The sequence below is a fragment of the Falco cherrug genome, chromosome 13 (assembly GCF_023634085.1).
Source record: "Falco cherrug isolate bFalChe1 chromosome 13, bFalChe1.pri, whole genome shotgun sequence".
Classification (NCBI taxonomy): Eukaryota; Metazoa; Chordata; class Aves; order Falconiformes; family Falconidae; genus Falco; species Falco cherrug.
Genome location: NC_073709.1, coordinates 35,382,121 through 35,395,161, shown reverse-complemented (window position 1 = coordinate 35,395,161; position 13,041 = coordinate 35,382,121). Strand labels below are relative to the sequence as shown.

Here is a 13,041-nt window from a genome sequence, read left to right as displayed (position 1 = left end):
GTTTATGCTGGAAGATTTTAGGATCTCAGCTGTGGAATGAGTTTTTTTAGCTAATTCATTAAAAGGAAGTGAGTTCAACTTGAATTAACCAGGTAAAGAATCAGTGAAGAATTCCAACTGAAGAAGCACTCTGAAGAAAGGAAGTTGATGCGAGGACTGTAAAACAGGCTAGCATCAAGGAATCAGACACAGAGGGCAATTAATCTGACATGGGACATCTACCCTGTTAGTTTTGCTTTCTCTGTTCTTCCTGTACTCTAGCAGTCAGGCACCGCATTAGCCAGGGTCTCTGGTCATGGAGAACATATGGGCAATCACTAGTTAACAAGCAGCCAGAAGTCAGCTGGAAAACCTACAGCACACCTCCAAGAGACCAGCATCACTAGTGATATGCAGGTATCAAAGTCTGGGTAGACTCAATGGTCCCAAGGTGGGTGACTGCAGGTGCCTGACCCCTTGCAAAAGCAGGCCACTGTGGTCTGCTGTGGCGCTTTTCCATGCTGATACTACAAACAATCCCTCTGGCTCAGCACCTAGCGTCACCAAGTGCCATGCATCATTGCACTGTAGCAGCATGCCCCAAGATCGCTAGTAGGTCAAGCAATTTTGCATGCACAGCAAATGCCAGGGCATGTGGAAAGACCTACTTGTTCCAGTGACTCTTGGAGTTCTTGTAGAGCGCTGGAAACATGATCGGGAGAATTTTGGCTGCGTTATCGCTGATCAGGCTCATGATATATTCGTTGTTCCAGTAGTACAGTGCTCGCTCTGCCACCTGCAGTGGGAAAGAAAGCCATCCTTGGAGAGGCTCCTTCCAGTGACACCTGAGGTACACAAGGAAACTGCAGTGCTGAGACCAGAGCTTGCCGCCACCCAGCTGAGAAGCAAACGCTTCCCCACAGCACAGGCAGCAGGGCTGACCTTCACTAATTTCTAAAAGGCTGTTCATCCATGCTGCCCTGCCTTCCTTCCCTTAGCCTCTGCCAGACACTTCTCAGTTTTCTGGGGAAAATCTCATGTTCTTGACTGGGCAAGCCTCCTGTCGATACACTGATGACTCCAACACCCCTTACACAACACTTGAGGACATCAATGTCATCCACTCCAGGTCCCAGCTCAAACTAGTTCCAAGCCTCCTTCCTTTCCTCAGATTGTTCTCCATAAAGCTCCATTCCTCCCATTCCTCCCCGGCCTTACCCACAGCAGAGTCCCTCTGGGCTTTGGAGCATGCTTCAGTCACCAGGCCCACAACTTGTCCCCCTGATTTAGTAAGGTTGAAAATATGGAAAATTTTGGGGCAGCCATCCACAAGACAAACAAGTTTAACAAGTTTCCACATAGTGATAGCTTCAACCATAATTCTTTGTATTTAACCACAAATCTGGGCAATGCAGATCACTAGGGTAATCTCTGCATTTAGCGCTAGCTTGAGAATGGCTTAAAACCTAGGAAGAGAGACATCCAGTCTCAGTTTTAGATTTCAGATCATGGAGAACTCACTGTATCCCCTTATCACATTGTTCCACATGAGTAAATGAAGTGAAACCCACTTCATGTTCACTTACCTAGCTTTGGTTTCCAGCTATTAGACCCTGTTAAGCCTTTGTCTGCTAGACTAACACATAATGCCCTCAGCGAAAACTCTCCCCCACCAAGGAGTTCAGACTTACCAAGAAGTCAGCTCCTATTTTTGCTCTCAGACAACCTGCAGACACAGACCGTTCAGCCTGACTGTATGGGATACCTTTGGGGTTAATTTTCTTAGGCTGTAAAGTGTTTGCACCTTCTCCAGATTTTTCAATCTTGTTTTTCAAAGAGTTGGCAGCAGATGAGGGCTGCTATGAAGTACAGGATGCCACCCCTCCAGCCTTTACCCTACTTTATTCAAGCTCCTTAGTTCCCTATGGTAGCTCTTTCCACGCCCAAAGGTCATGTTAGTCCTTTGGTCCCCATCACCACACCAGTAATCCATGTCCAGCTGGTTTCTGTCAGGCTTCCCCAGTCCTTTCCAGGAACAGTGATCTTTTACATGCACATGTGACCTAGACTGACCTCATTTTTGGCTTGTAAACATATGACTTTGCACCTCTTTGTAACAAAAGACAGACTGAAGCCAGTCTGCCTCACTGTGCAGTCACACTCATGCTGGGGGAGGGCTACGACACTATTTTAACACCCCACCCGTCCTTGCATCAGCCATGTGTTTCACCAGCAAGCTATCTTCTTCCTGGGTACTCTTCATGGCAACCTAAACCAATGAGCAGAGAACACCTGCTAGGAGCTACTAGCAGGTCCTACCACCCTAGACATTTTAAACCTTAAGACTACCAGCCACAGATATTGTTTTAGCCTGGTACTACAGCTAGCTTCCCTTCAGTGGGAACAAGGAAGAAGCAGACTCTAGCACTTCTTCACTATACCTCACTCTCTACCACCTACAGCAGAACAGACTAACATACCTTCTCTGCACACTGTCCTTTTGGTTGGCCTCCCTCCGACACTGCAGCCAGCTTGGCTTTACTGCAACAGGGTGACACTGTATGGATCTCCTCTACACTCACCAGCCAAAACAGAAGGTGGCAAAGCCCCTCTCCTCTGGCTCCAGCCTACGCCAATACATGAACAGCACTGCAGCAGGAGAGGCCCCACCCATCGGCTTTGTTTTCTCTTTGGATGAGCTTGCTCTGTGGTTGTGGTGAGGATTCTCACTGCTTCCCACCACATGTCACCCCAATACTCACCCTGGTCACATCTCCACGCACCACTGATCCACAAAGACAAGCCCAAAACCTGGGGTGTCACCCTCACGTGCCAAGTGGGTTACAAGCCAGGGCCCTATCCCTTCCCTGAGCTGCAACCCACCTGGAAGTGTGGGCTGGAGACACACTTGGCCAACTGCCTGAACAACGGCTCCATAACTTTCACAAACTCAGATGGCTCAATCACGTCCAGGATCTCCTCCAGCTCATTTAAAAACATCACCTCCTTGGGACTGTGAGTTTTCGGCCAGAACTTCAGCAAGCCCACAATCACCTGAGTGGGGAGGGTACAGAGACAGTGTTAGAGGCTGAAAGTTAACACCAGCTATGAAATACATTTTTAAGGGTCTGGTCACAACAGAAGAGGGGAGAAGTAACAGAAGAGACTTTCTCAGAAAGTTTGGTTGGGTTACTGGAGAAGAAAGAAGAGAGAAACTCAGACTCTGCCAAGTTACACACAAGACAGCAGCACTGTGCAGGCTGCTACAACTCTGCACTACAAGCACAAAGCTTAGAACCACTTTTTTTCCCCAAGCACTGCTCAACATGGAAAGCTCAAACCAGAGTGGGCAGTGGCTGGTAGATGGTACAGAACAACCATGAAAGACCAACTAATAAAATTGGAAATACTATGGAAAAGGTCATTGAGGAATCATGATTCAATACACCACGGAGTTTGAACACTGGGGAGCACCCAATAAATAATGCAATGGATGAGTTTGGGATGAGGAAAAGGAAGTCCCATTTCACACAAAAGTAATTGGATTACAGAGCTCATTCATGCAAGACTCTGTGGAGACTCAAGGTCCAAACAGAGTCCAGAAGAGAGCAGATGAGTTTATGGAAGCTACACCCAATGGTGATAATTAAATATGACAATGCAGATGAAAATTCTGGCTGAGTAAACTATCACTTACAAGATACTGAAAGAATATACTAGGGGAACGGCTATATCCCACTTGATTTTATTTATTTGTTTTTAATATTGCTTCCTTCCCTACTCATCTGCTTCTAGACACAGTCAAAGGCAGGATCCACAATCCTGCAGGCCTTCGCTATGTTAGAGCCACTGGTATGGCATGTACAGAAATGCTAACTCCACAGACACTAGATTCACACACAACTGGCGGAAGGAACTGCTCTTTCAAACTCTGTGTACTTCAGCAACCTGATCCTGAGGCCAGCACTCCAGAGGAAGTTCGCAGCAGTGGAGGGACAGTAGTGGGCAATGCAACAGCAAGATAAGAAACATCTAAGCATTATGTTCTCACCAACTCAAGACTTGAGAAACCTTTTGTATCCTTAGTGCTTGTCATTAGTCAGGCCTGCTGTTCAAGCAAGAGTTAGCTTCAGTGACTCAGATGTAATTTCTCCTACAGCTAAGGTGGTGCAAGGTGTGCCGAGTCTGCCTTTGCTATTACTGAACATGTCTGAGGCCTTGCTCATCTGGCAGTCATTCAGACTGCTGTTAGCACAAGAGTTACTGTGTCAAGCCTTGCTGAGCAAAATTCTGGGAGGCCCACTCCAAGCAAGTATGGACCTAGCGAGTGATCTGGCCTCCTTCTGGCACTGGTGGCAAAATCTCTGAGTGCGTTCAGAGCCTTGCTGATGCACAAACCCTGTAATTCTTCAAGACTTCAATAACCCCAGTCATCCCAGGAGTCCATTCAAAACCTTCACAAGCAGGATGCTTCAACAGGACACAACCTGTGGCAATACATCTTTGGTATGTCTGGTTGAGACCTAACGCAACACCCGCTGAAGGTAATGAAATTGGGTCATCCCACTGCTTTCCACAAGCACCAAAACAGACCTGAGTCTCTAATGCAGGGGACACTAACCCATTAACCCAGGAAGCATGACAAGCTGTGGAGCTTTACTATTTGAATAAGCTGCAAAATGAATCCTGGAAATACTGACAGACTTCTATTTCTCTCTTGTCCTTCACCCTCCAGTAAGTGCTGTGGCAGGAGGCTGCTGGGCTGGATGTCAGCCACAGGAAGTACTCAGCATGATCAGGAAGCTACTTTACGCAGTTTGTTTCAGAGCAGGCTTTTGGGAACACAGGAAATGGAGGACCCACACTTAAAGGAAAAGCTGTGAGGTCTGCTTCAGCACTGCTGATGTCAGAGCTGAGGAGCCAGAAAACTGACAACAGCTGACCGGCTTCCACCAAGCACAGTCAGGCTCACCACGAATGCACACATTTCAGCCAGAGAACAGAATGACCCCAGCTAGCGTTACTCATTAAAATGCTCACGCTTTCTGATGCTCCCTGCTACAGTGACACAATCACACGTTCTTTGGCCATCTGCTGTTTTGAGGCTGTGAAGCTCAGCTCTGTAGAAGACATTTCCTGGCCTGTCGTGGGTGGAGAAACACTTGTCTCCTGCTTGCACCCTCTGCCAAGCCAGCATATAGCCTGGTTCACACTGCAGGTCTGTGCAGCCAGTAACTGGAATATGTGAGGTCCCCATCTACACTGCTCACACATTTTTAGAACCTGCTATTTCCCATCACTACATCCTGAAGGCAAATGCATCTACAATGCGACCTAACACTAGGGAGGCAGCAAACTGACGCTAGAGCAGGAAAGAGAATACTTTCATCAAGGAACAGTGGCTTGCCTAAGTAGAACTTTGTGTCCCAGGTTCCTAACCTCATCCCCACAGTTTTACAGCCAACTCTGGCAGTCTGGACTGAACTCTTGCTGTTTCAGGGCCTCCATGAGCTCATGCTGGTTCCATAAGATATCAGATGGCAGCCATGCATTTTGTCTCTGCAGCATCTGTCACTAGCTGAAAGCTCTGCCCTGAAAGCACAGCTTGGTATGGTGTTCCTTCCACTACACTAAGATCTGACACACAGGAAGACAACAGCCCACATTCCTGAAGCTTTCAGGAGAGAATGCTAAAGGCTTACACATGAGCAGCACAGCTCCTTCTGCCCACAGGTCACCAGGCAAACCCTGTAAACAATGCAGCTGACTCCCAGCCTCCCCTTTTTTAGCCTTGCTATACTCTAAGACATGAAGCTTTCAGGGACTTGACTGACACACAAAGGTTAAGCAAGGTTACTCACTGGCTCTGTCAAGCTGCTGTCCTTCTCCAAGAACTGTACAACACAGTACGCCAACTGTGGGGGGAAAAAAAACACAGCAAGATTAGAGCTTCCTCAGGTGAATCTGAGATTAAAGTGCCACCATCACCCTAGGCTGGAAGTCCCATTATGCCCTCCACAGTGTATATGATGAGCAGAAAATCCAGTTCTTCTGACAGCAAGTGAAGGCTCTAGGACCAAGGGCCTGAGCTCACGACACCTGTGCAGTATGAAGGATGAAATTTGAGCCACTTAGAGCAGTCCATAGCTAACAAATTCAAATGCAAGCACAGGTGTACACATGGGAAGGAACAAACCTGACTATCACAAAGTCCTGCCCCACAAAAACAAGGCTAGGAGAGCAGACATCACTCCTCAGTATCCATACTTTTTCACTTCCCAGCCTCAGTCCTAATCTTCTCTACTCTTCCACTACGTATTCTAAATTGCAAGAAATTAATCTCTGTACCAGCCTAGCAGCCCAACATGCCGATTTCTCTGCACATCACAGCAGTGCCTAACAGCTGACACACACAGGCTGATGACTGCAGCTCAGAATTCTACCTCTGTTTCAGCAGGGCCCCAGTATTTCGCAAACTTCCAGCACAGAATGGCAAAGCATGCCACAGCATTAGGCCAGCAGGAAATGGCAGGATACTCTTCCATCAGCCAGTGGCAAAAAGCACACATGTATACATACAGGCCCTGGCCCTGCAAGGCTGGGACTAACCACTGCAGTAAGACACTTAACGCAGAGCCCAAAACATCTCACAGCAAGAACTTTGTACAACGCAGTAACACAGCCTGATGAATAGCTAACAACAGCTTTTGCAAGAATCCCATCCTCCCCTGGGAACTTTAAGCACTGCTCACCTGTGGGTGGTAGACACTGAGAGACTTCACCTTGTGCAGTGGTAACAAGACTCTGATAAGGAACATCTTGTGCTCTTCCTTCAGAGGCAAAGCAAACCCATTGATTATGCTGAGAAGAAACAAAGTCTCATTAACATCTCCACTCAGCAGAAATACAGTTATTTCTCACCTCAAAAGAACCAGTGGCTTGCCCTAGCACTCATTAGTCACTTCAGAAAGGACACACCAGAAGTGTGGTCAGTGGGGCCCAACCTGCATACCATGCTCAGCAAGAGTGTCTCCTCAGCCCGCACGCCAGGGAAATGCCTCTGATGGGGCCTGAGGTCTGTGCTGTCCTGCACCAGGCTGAGCCCACACACACCTAAGCAGAACCTCTGGGGAAGGCCAGCACAGAGGCAGCCCAGTCCTTGAGGCTCATACTTTACAGAACAGGAGGATGGCAGCAAGAGAGGGGCTGCAAACAGAAGGGCAGGTAAAGCCACGGAAAAGGCTGCTCACTGCTAAGGCTTCCCAGGGCTGTAAGGAATTCTTCTATCACCTGCTGAGACAAGACAGCAAGGGTGACTGGACTCAAACTCAAAAGAAAAGGAGACAAATCTGGGGAGGAGAAGGCTACCAATGCATTTACTGGCAGGCTGGAGAGTACTATCACTGTGTGCTTTGTCAGACTGAGATCTTCTGGAAGAGGTGGCTCCTGCAAGAACTGCTGAAGGAAGGCGCTGCCAGATCACACAGCTCACTGTGCTCGGAGGCCTCACTGACTACAGGCCCTCTGGGACTTCTGAAAGTGCCATTACCTTCCCAGGATCTCCAACAGCTCTGCAATCCCATTGTGGTGCTCAGTTTCATAGATGAACCTAAAGAGAAGAGAAGAATGAGAGGTCATTGCCGAACACTGGAAACAGTTTGAAAAGCAAAGGAAGGAAAAACACTTGAGACAGGGAGTTTCTTAGAAAATAACAGAACTCCAAGACAACAGGGCAAGGAGTAAGAGAGACAAGCAAATAAATCTATGGCCCTCAGATCAGCTAAAGCTCACAGGTCCCAACATTTGCTATGTGTGCTGAAGACGGTGCTACCACATCCTCACTGCTCTTAAGCACAGGTGAATGCTATCCCTACTAAGGTAGCGTGAAATAATTGCGCCACTTAGCTACTCACAGTCTGGATCAGAAAGAATCACAGTTTGTGCCCCAAATTTATCTCACTGGATTGTGCCACTCACTCACCAGGCCAGTAGCATTAAGAAACATCTCACCTGTAAAATATATTGTTGATCTGCCGCCTCACATACGCTCGGAGACCCAGGAACTTCCCGTAGATCCTGTGCAGAATAGTCTTTAGGAAGTCTCGCTCTCTGGGGTCTTCACTGTCAAAGAGATCCAGCAGCTGTGGGAAGAGAAATTCAGCCAGTGTCTGCATACTGCCTGTTTGGACAAAGCTACCAGCAACACCAGGCACTGCTCCCGCTCAGCAAAAGCAGCTCTTTCAGCTGGGTGATGGCTTCAGGACCCTGAGCACGGGGTCACTTCCATGAAACATGCAGCCTCCTAGTCACAAGCTGGAACCATCAGCACTTCTTTCATCTTTGGAAGCACAGCGATGGCCTACATAATCCACAAAGCTGTGTGTCTCCGTATTTCCCCTGCAAGGCCCCCTCCACCTATACAATGAGTGATGAGTTCCAGGGACTACAGCTCACACACACTCTTGCCCTGCTGCTCATTCAAGACTCGACAAAGGAAAAAAGAAAACCCACATCATCAAGCACTTGCTGACACAGCCGGACTGTTTGCATAACACCTCAAGCAAATCTTGCTGCATGTCCTTCATAAAGGTGATGCACAGTGGCAATGATTACTTACAGATAGTACAAACTTCTGGTCAATGTATTTCTTGGCTACATTTGGTTGAAAGTCAGGCGATTCCAGGAACCGGAGGAAGAACTCATACACCAGCTATGGGGGCAGAAGGAGAGATCACTTAGAAATCCACCTCCCATCCTCTCATCAGTGTTTGCTTCAGATTGTAAATGTTTTCTTTCGCCTTACTCAGCTGCCCTTACTCTGATGGGCAGGGGGTCGGTGGCATGTAACTGCCCAAGTCTGCATGAGATCTCATCACCTCAGGTCCCACCACAAACAACAGCCACCTACTTGGATGAAGACACAAGGCCCGGGAAACTCTTCTTCCACCTTCAGCCCACATCTCTACCTACAGCAAACAGAAACCTCCAGAGGAGACAGCAAAGGCTCAGGCTTCATTGGAAACCCTTGAGACACACCAAGGAAGAGCAGAAAAGTGGAGAAATTAAATGGACCCCAGGAAAATACACTGTGTCCTCTGCCTCCTGGGAACTGACTCCAGATTGGCCTGGCCCTGCTAAGCCATGCAAGCTGCATGCTGTGTCCCACTTGGACAACAAAGGGCAGCCTGCTTTAGGAAGGCTGCCAGTGCCAAAACAGCAACTTCTGGTCCTGCTGTCCTCTTAAAGGGACAAGTCCATTCCAGGGCTGACTAGCGCTTCTGAGAGTGCTGCATCCCAAAGATCTGACTTTGGAGTTGAAGGAGCTATGGGGCCACCCACCCACAGGTAGGGCCCAGCTGCCAAGGACAGCAGCACAGAAAAAAAGAGGTGATCACCAAAAAACACAGCACACGTTTGCCACAAATCCATGCTGGCTGCTGCTGACTTAACTCTGAGAAGCAAATGCTTCCTAGCATTCACAGCACTCTGGTGCTGAGGATACCCCATTTCTACCAACACTCTCATTCCTGTGTCACGTGCAGCAGTGCACCTTATTTCCTCTCTGTATTTTCTGTTTAATTTTGCAGTGCCTGGCTCTTGTTCTGCCTTTGCCTGCTTGACAACACATGTCCCTGTGCAAGTTCCTGGGGAGATCCCCGTAAGCTTTACCTCCTGCCTTCCACTGCTGAGGTCTGCCAAACCATGCCCACTGTTGCTTTCATTACCCTTTTCACCTAGTTTGTGTTAAAGTCTATTTTCCAGGACACATGGCCTAATGAAAAGATCCTTGGCTCCCTTCCCCTCTTCCTTACCTCCAGTTTTCTTTTCTGGTCAAATGTTTCCTCCCAGTTAACGCAAATGAATTACAGCCAGCATACAGGAGACATGTTAGCAGGTGCCAGCACAGGCTTTGTTTTGGCACCAAGCAGTCCTCTTCCCCCATGTGCCTCTTGGGGAGCTGGGCAAGGAGAGGAGGACTGAAGCAGACAGGGCTGCTGTCTTTAGTACTGCTGAAGCCCAGAGGATCAGGGCTTTTAAGCCTTCGGGAAGGACATTTAACACTGCTAGGAACTGCTTCTTACAGAGGCAACACAGCACAACTCCCTTGCTCCAGTAAAATGTTCACTCCCAGCCTATCTCAGGGCCATGTGGGAGTACAGCCATCTGCAGGTGAATGCTGCACACAGCCACCAGCCTGTTCCCAGGACACCCCTGCTGCCTGTACTGCCCACAAGCCACCACTGACCCCCATCATGGGTGGCAGGCCTGCCAGCAGCAGGGCTGAAAGGCTCCAGCACTACATGAACTCTGAACTTCTTGGAGATAAATTCACCAGATCCACATCACACCCCTCCTCCTCACCTGAAGGTGCGGCCAGGCAGCCTCTAATGTTGGTTCATCTTCCTCAGGGTCAAACTCCGCGCCTGTGGGATTGGATGATGGCGGGAGCGTTCGGAAGAGGTTCACTGAAAACTGAGGTGAGTGAAAAGGTGTATGAATGACATTCCTGCGCTTCACCACGGCCCTCCCCGCAGCAAATCCCTCACTTCAGAGCAACACACTGTGATTTACCATAGCTGTGCCCATAAACAGATCCCTCCCTAGAGACTGCAGGGTTACAGCCTGCACATGAATTCCACAAGTGCAGTCTGTGCCACAGACAAGAGCTTCCACCTCTCCCTACACCAGGCACTGTCACCTCCCTCCCCCTTCTTCTCTTTCTGGGGGTGGGCAGGTAATAAGGACCAGGGTCACACTCCACTCTGACAAATACCTAACCCCTCCTCCCCATCACGCTTCTGAACAGTCTCCATTCCTTTGGCACACAAGCATGTCCTGGCCCCATGCCCTACCATGATAACAGCTTCAGGATAGATGGCCTCAGTGACAACATCACGGTTGTGCGTGATGTATTCCACCATCTCATTGAGACCTGCTCGCTTCACCTCCTTGAACTTCAGGTCACTGAGGGGGTCAGAGATGAAGTCAAAAAGCACGCAGCACTGCCGCAGCTTCTGGATGAAAAGCTCTTCTCGTTCGTGTGGGGGAGCATCTGTCAGAGAAAGCAGGGACATCTGTTCTTGGAGACAGACAGAATATCTTTCCGGTTTGCCCAGGTATCAGTGTGGTTTGCTCCCTGTACTGCATCCCCCCACCCCATCACAGTCCCCCTTGAGCTGGTGGCAGAAGAGGGAAAGGCAGTGTTATCCCTGCTATGGAGATGGGACAATGGGGGCAGAGGGATTGCGAGGCCTCTGGAGTTCCATATGGCATATAATCCCATAAGGCAATTTCAAATAAGCTATCGGTTTCTGATCTGATAAGCATTGATCCCTTCCACGTACAAGGTACACTGGAAAAGGAACTCACTTAACTAGCTCACATCACCGAGCGGTGACACCCACGCCCTGCACCCCAGAGCCACAAAGGGAGCTGGGCAGAGCACACTGCAGGCTGAGCCTCCTCCCAGAGAGCAGCCCCAAAGAAAGGGGCTGAGGCGGCAGAGGCCCTGTGTTAACAGCATTCTCTTTTTGATATGTTGCCACTGGAAACTCTGCACTACTAAGGCCAACCAGGCAAACTTCCCTCTTGATTGCAGAACAGCTGCTGAGCTGCAAGGCAGTTGCCCTTCCTAGACTGCCTGTTTCTGTGAGCAATATCAGCAACGGGTCTGGCTCAATGACTGATGAAAATGCTTTCTCCCTGTCTGCACTTAAGTCCTGTTTAATTGCACCATTATGTAGACTAACTGCTAATGCTGGGTAATTGCCCTAACGTGGACAAGTTCAATAGCACTACCATAATTTGAAATGGAAACACAGGGAGGAGGAAGAGGCCTGGTCCTCTCCCAGGAACTGGTGGCTGTAGGAAATGAGAGCAGTCTGCACCAAGGTCTCTGCACTTCACCACCTCCCTGCACAACCTGCTGAAGAATCTGAGGTGATCCTAAGTACATACAAGCATGAGGCTTTAAATCAGTTCAAATGAGAAGGTAAGCACTGAAGTCTGCATTGAGTATTCTCATTTTGGTTTAGGCTATCTGTCCGTTCTCAATCTGTTGCCAGGCCAAGCACCTTTCCCAGAGCCATTTCTGTCGCACTGCCGGCAAGGAGGTTAGCAAAACAGTGCCAGGCTTGCTTTAGGAAGAGCCCTTACACCACCACACTCTGCCTGCAGAAGCTGCAGCTTGTCATGCAGGTTACCCCCACCCCGCAATTTCTTTACCTTTAAGGGCTGGGAGTTTTTGCAGTTCCCGGTTCTTGCTCAGATTGAAGCGCGAAGAGCTATGCCGGCGCTCCTTCTTCACAATCTGGGGTCCCCCTGAGTACTTAATCTTATTCAGCTGGGTTGGTGGGGGAGCGCTGTTACTGGGCCGCTTATTTGAAGTTTGTTGCTGCGGTTGCTGCTGAGGCTGCTGGGCCTGATGATGGAGAAGAGTAAAACAACTCATAAGCTTTTACGTACAAATCCCACAACCAATCAGATACTGTCAGCATCTTCTTGAACTGAAGAAACCAGGTACGTTTTTCACTGTTGCACTTGCAATTCAGTGCATCTCACCTACTCCTGCAGGGCTCTAGACCCATTGGTTGCATTTGCAGCATACCTGCAAAGTTAACATCGGTTTTACTCCTATCTGCAAGGTACAACAAAGAAACCACAGCCTCTCAGCACAGTGGGTACTAGGGATAGGGAAGCAAAGCTGCATCTTGCAACCACTTACAGGAGTTTGTTGACACAAAAAAGTAGAAATAAGAACTTCCCGTGGTCCAAACACAAACCTCAGTGTGCCAACTGCTTCTGATTACAGCACTCTGTACAACACACATCAAACAAGTTTTGAAAAGTAGCAAGTTGCTTCCTTATCCTTGTGCAGGGAATCACTTGGGGAAAAGCAAAGCAGTGTGTAGTACAGAGCAGATATGATGGCCCTGGAAAAGAATGGTGAAGACCACGAAAATCACTGCCACATCCATAGACCAGGAGCTGCTAGTCTATGGACCACACAGGCCTTACCCAAACTTTAGGTCCCAGACTGCAGGCTCTCCCAGCCTGTCCTGG

The 13,041-nt window shown here is 48.8% G+C and overlaps 1 protein-coding gene across 2 annotated transcripts in view; it reads right to left on the bottom strand.

Annotated features, from left to right (window-relative positions):
• The window catches only part of PPP2R5D (protein phosphatase 2 regulatory subunit B'delta), a 30,945-nt gene that overhangs the window by 10,714 nt on the left and 7,190 nt on the right, over positions 1–13,041 (bottom strand). For both annotated transcript variants that reach the window (XM_055726186.1, XM_055726187.1), the window contains exons 3-12: positions 12,205–12,400; positions 10,833–11,032; positions 10,342–10,452; positions 8,597–8,689; positions 7,990–8,120; positions 7,529–7,588; positions 6,732–6,840; positions 5,841–5,894; positions 2,863–3,033; positions 648–775 (exon numbers count right to left, since the gene is read on the bottom strand). In XM_055726186.1, coding sequence (XP_055582161.1) covers positions 648–775; positions 2,863–3,033; positions 5,841–5,894; positions 6,732–6,840; positions 7,529–7,588; positions 7,990–8,120; positions 8,597–8,689; positions 10,342–10,452; positions 10,833–11,032; positions 12,205–12,400 — 1,253 coding nt within the window. The remainder of the gene's footprint in view (positions 1–647; positions 776–2,862; positions 3,034–5,840; positions 5,895–6,731; positions 6,841–7,528; positions 7,589–7,989; positions 8,121–8,596; positions 8,690–10,341; positions 10,453–10,832; positions 11,033–12,204; positions 12,401–13,041) is intronic.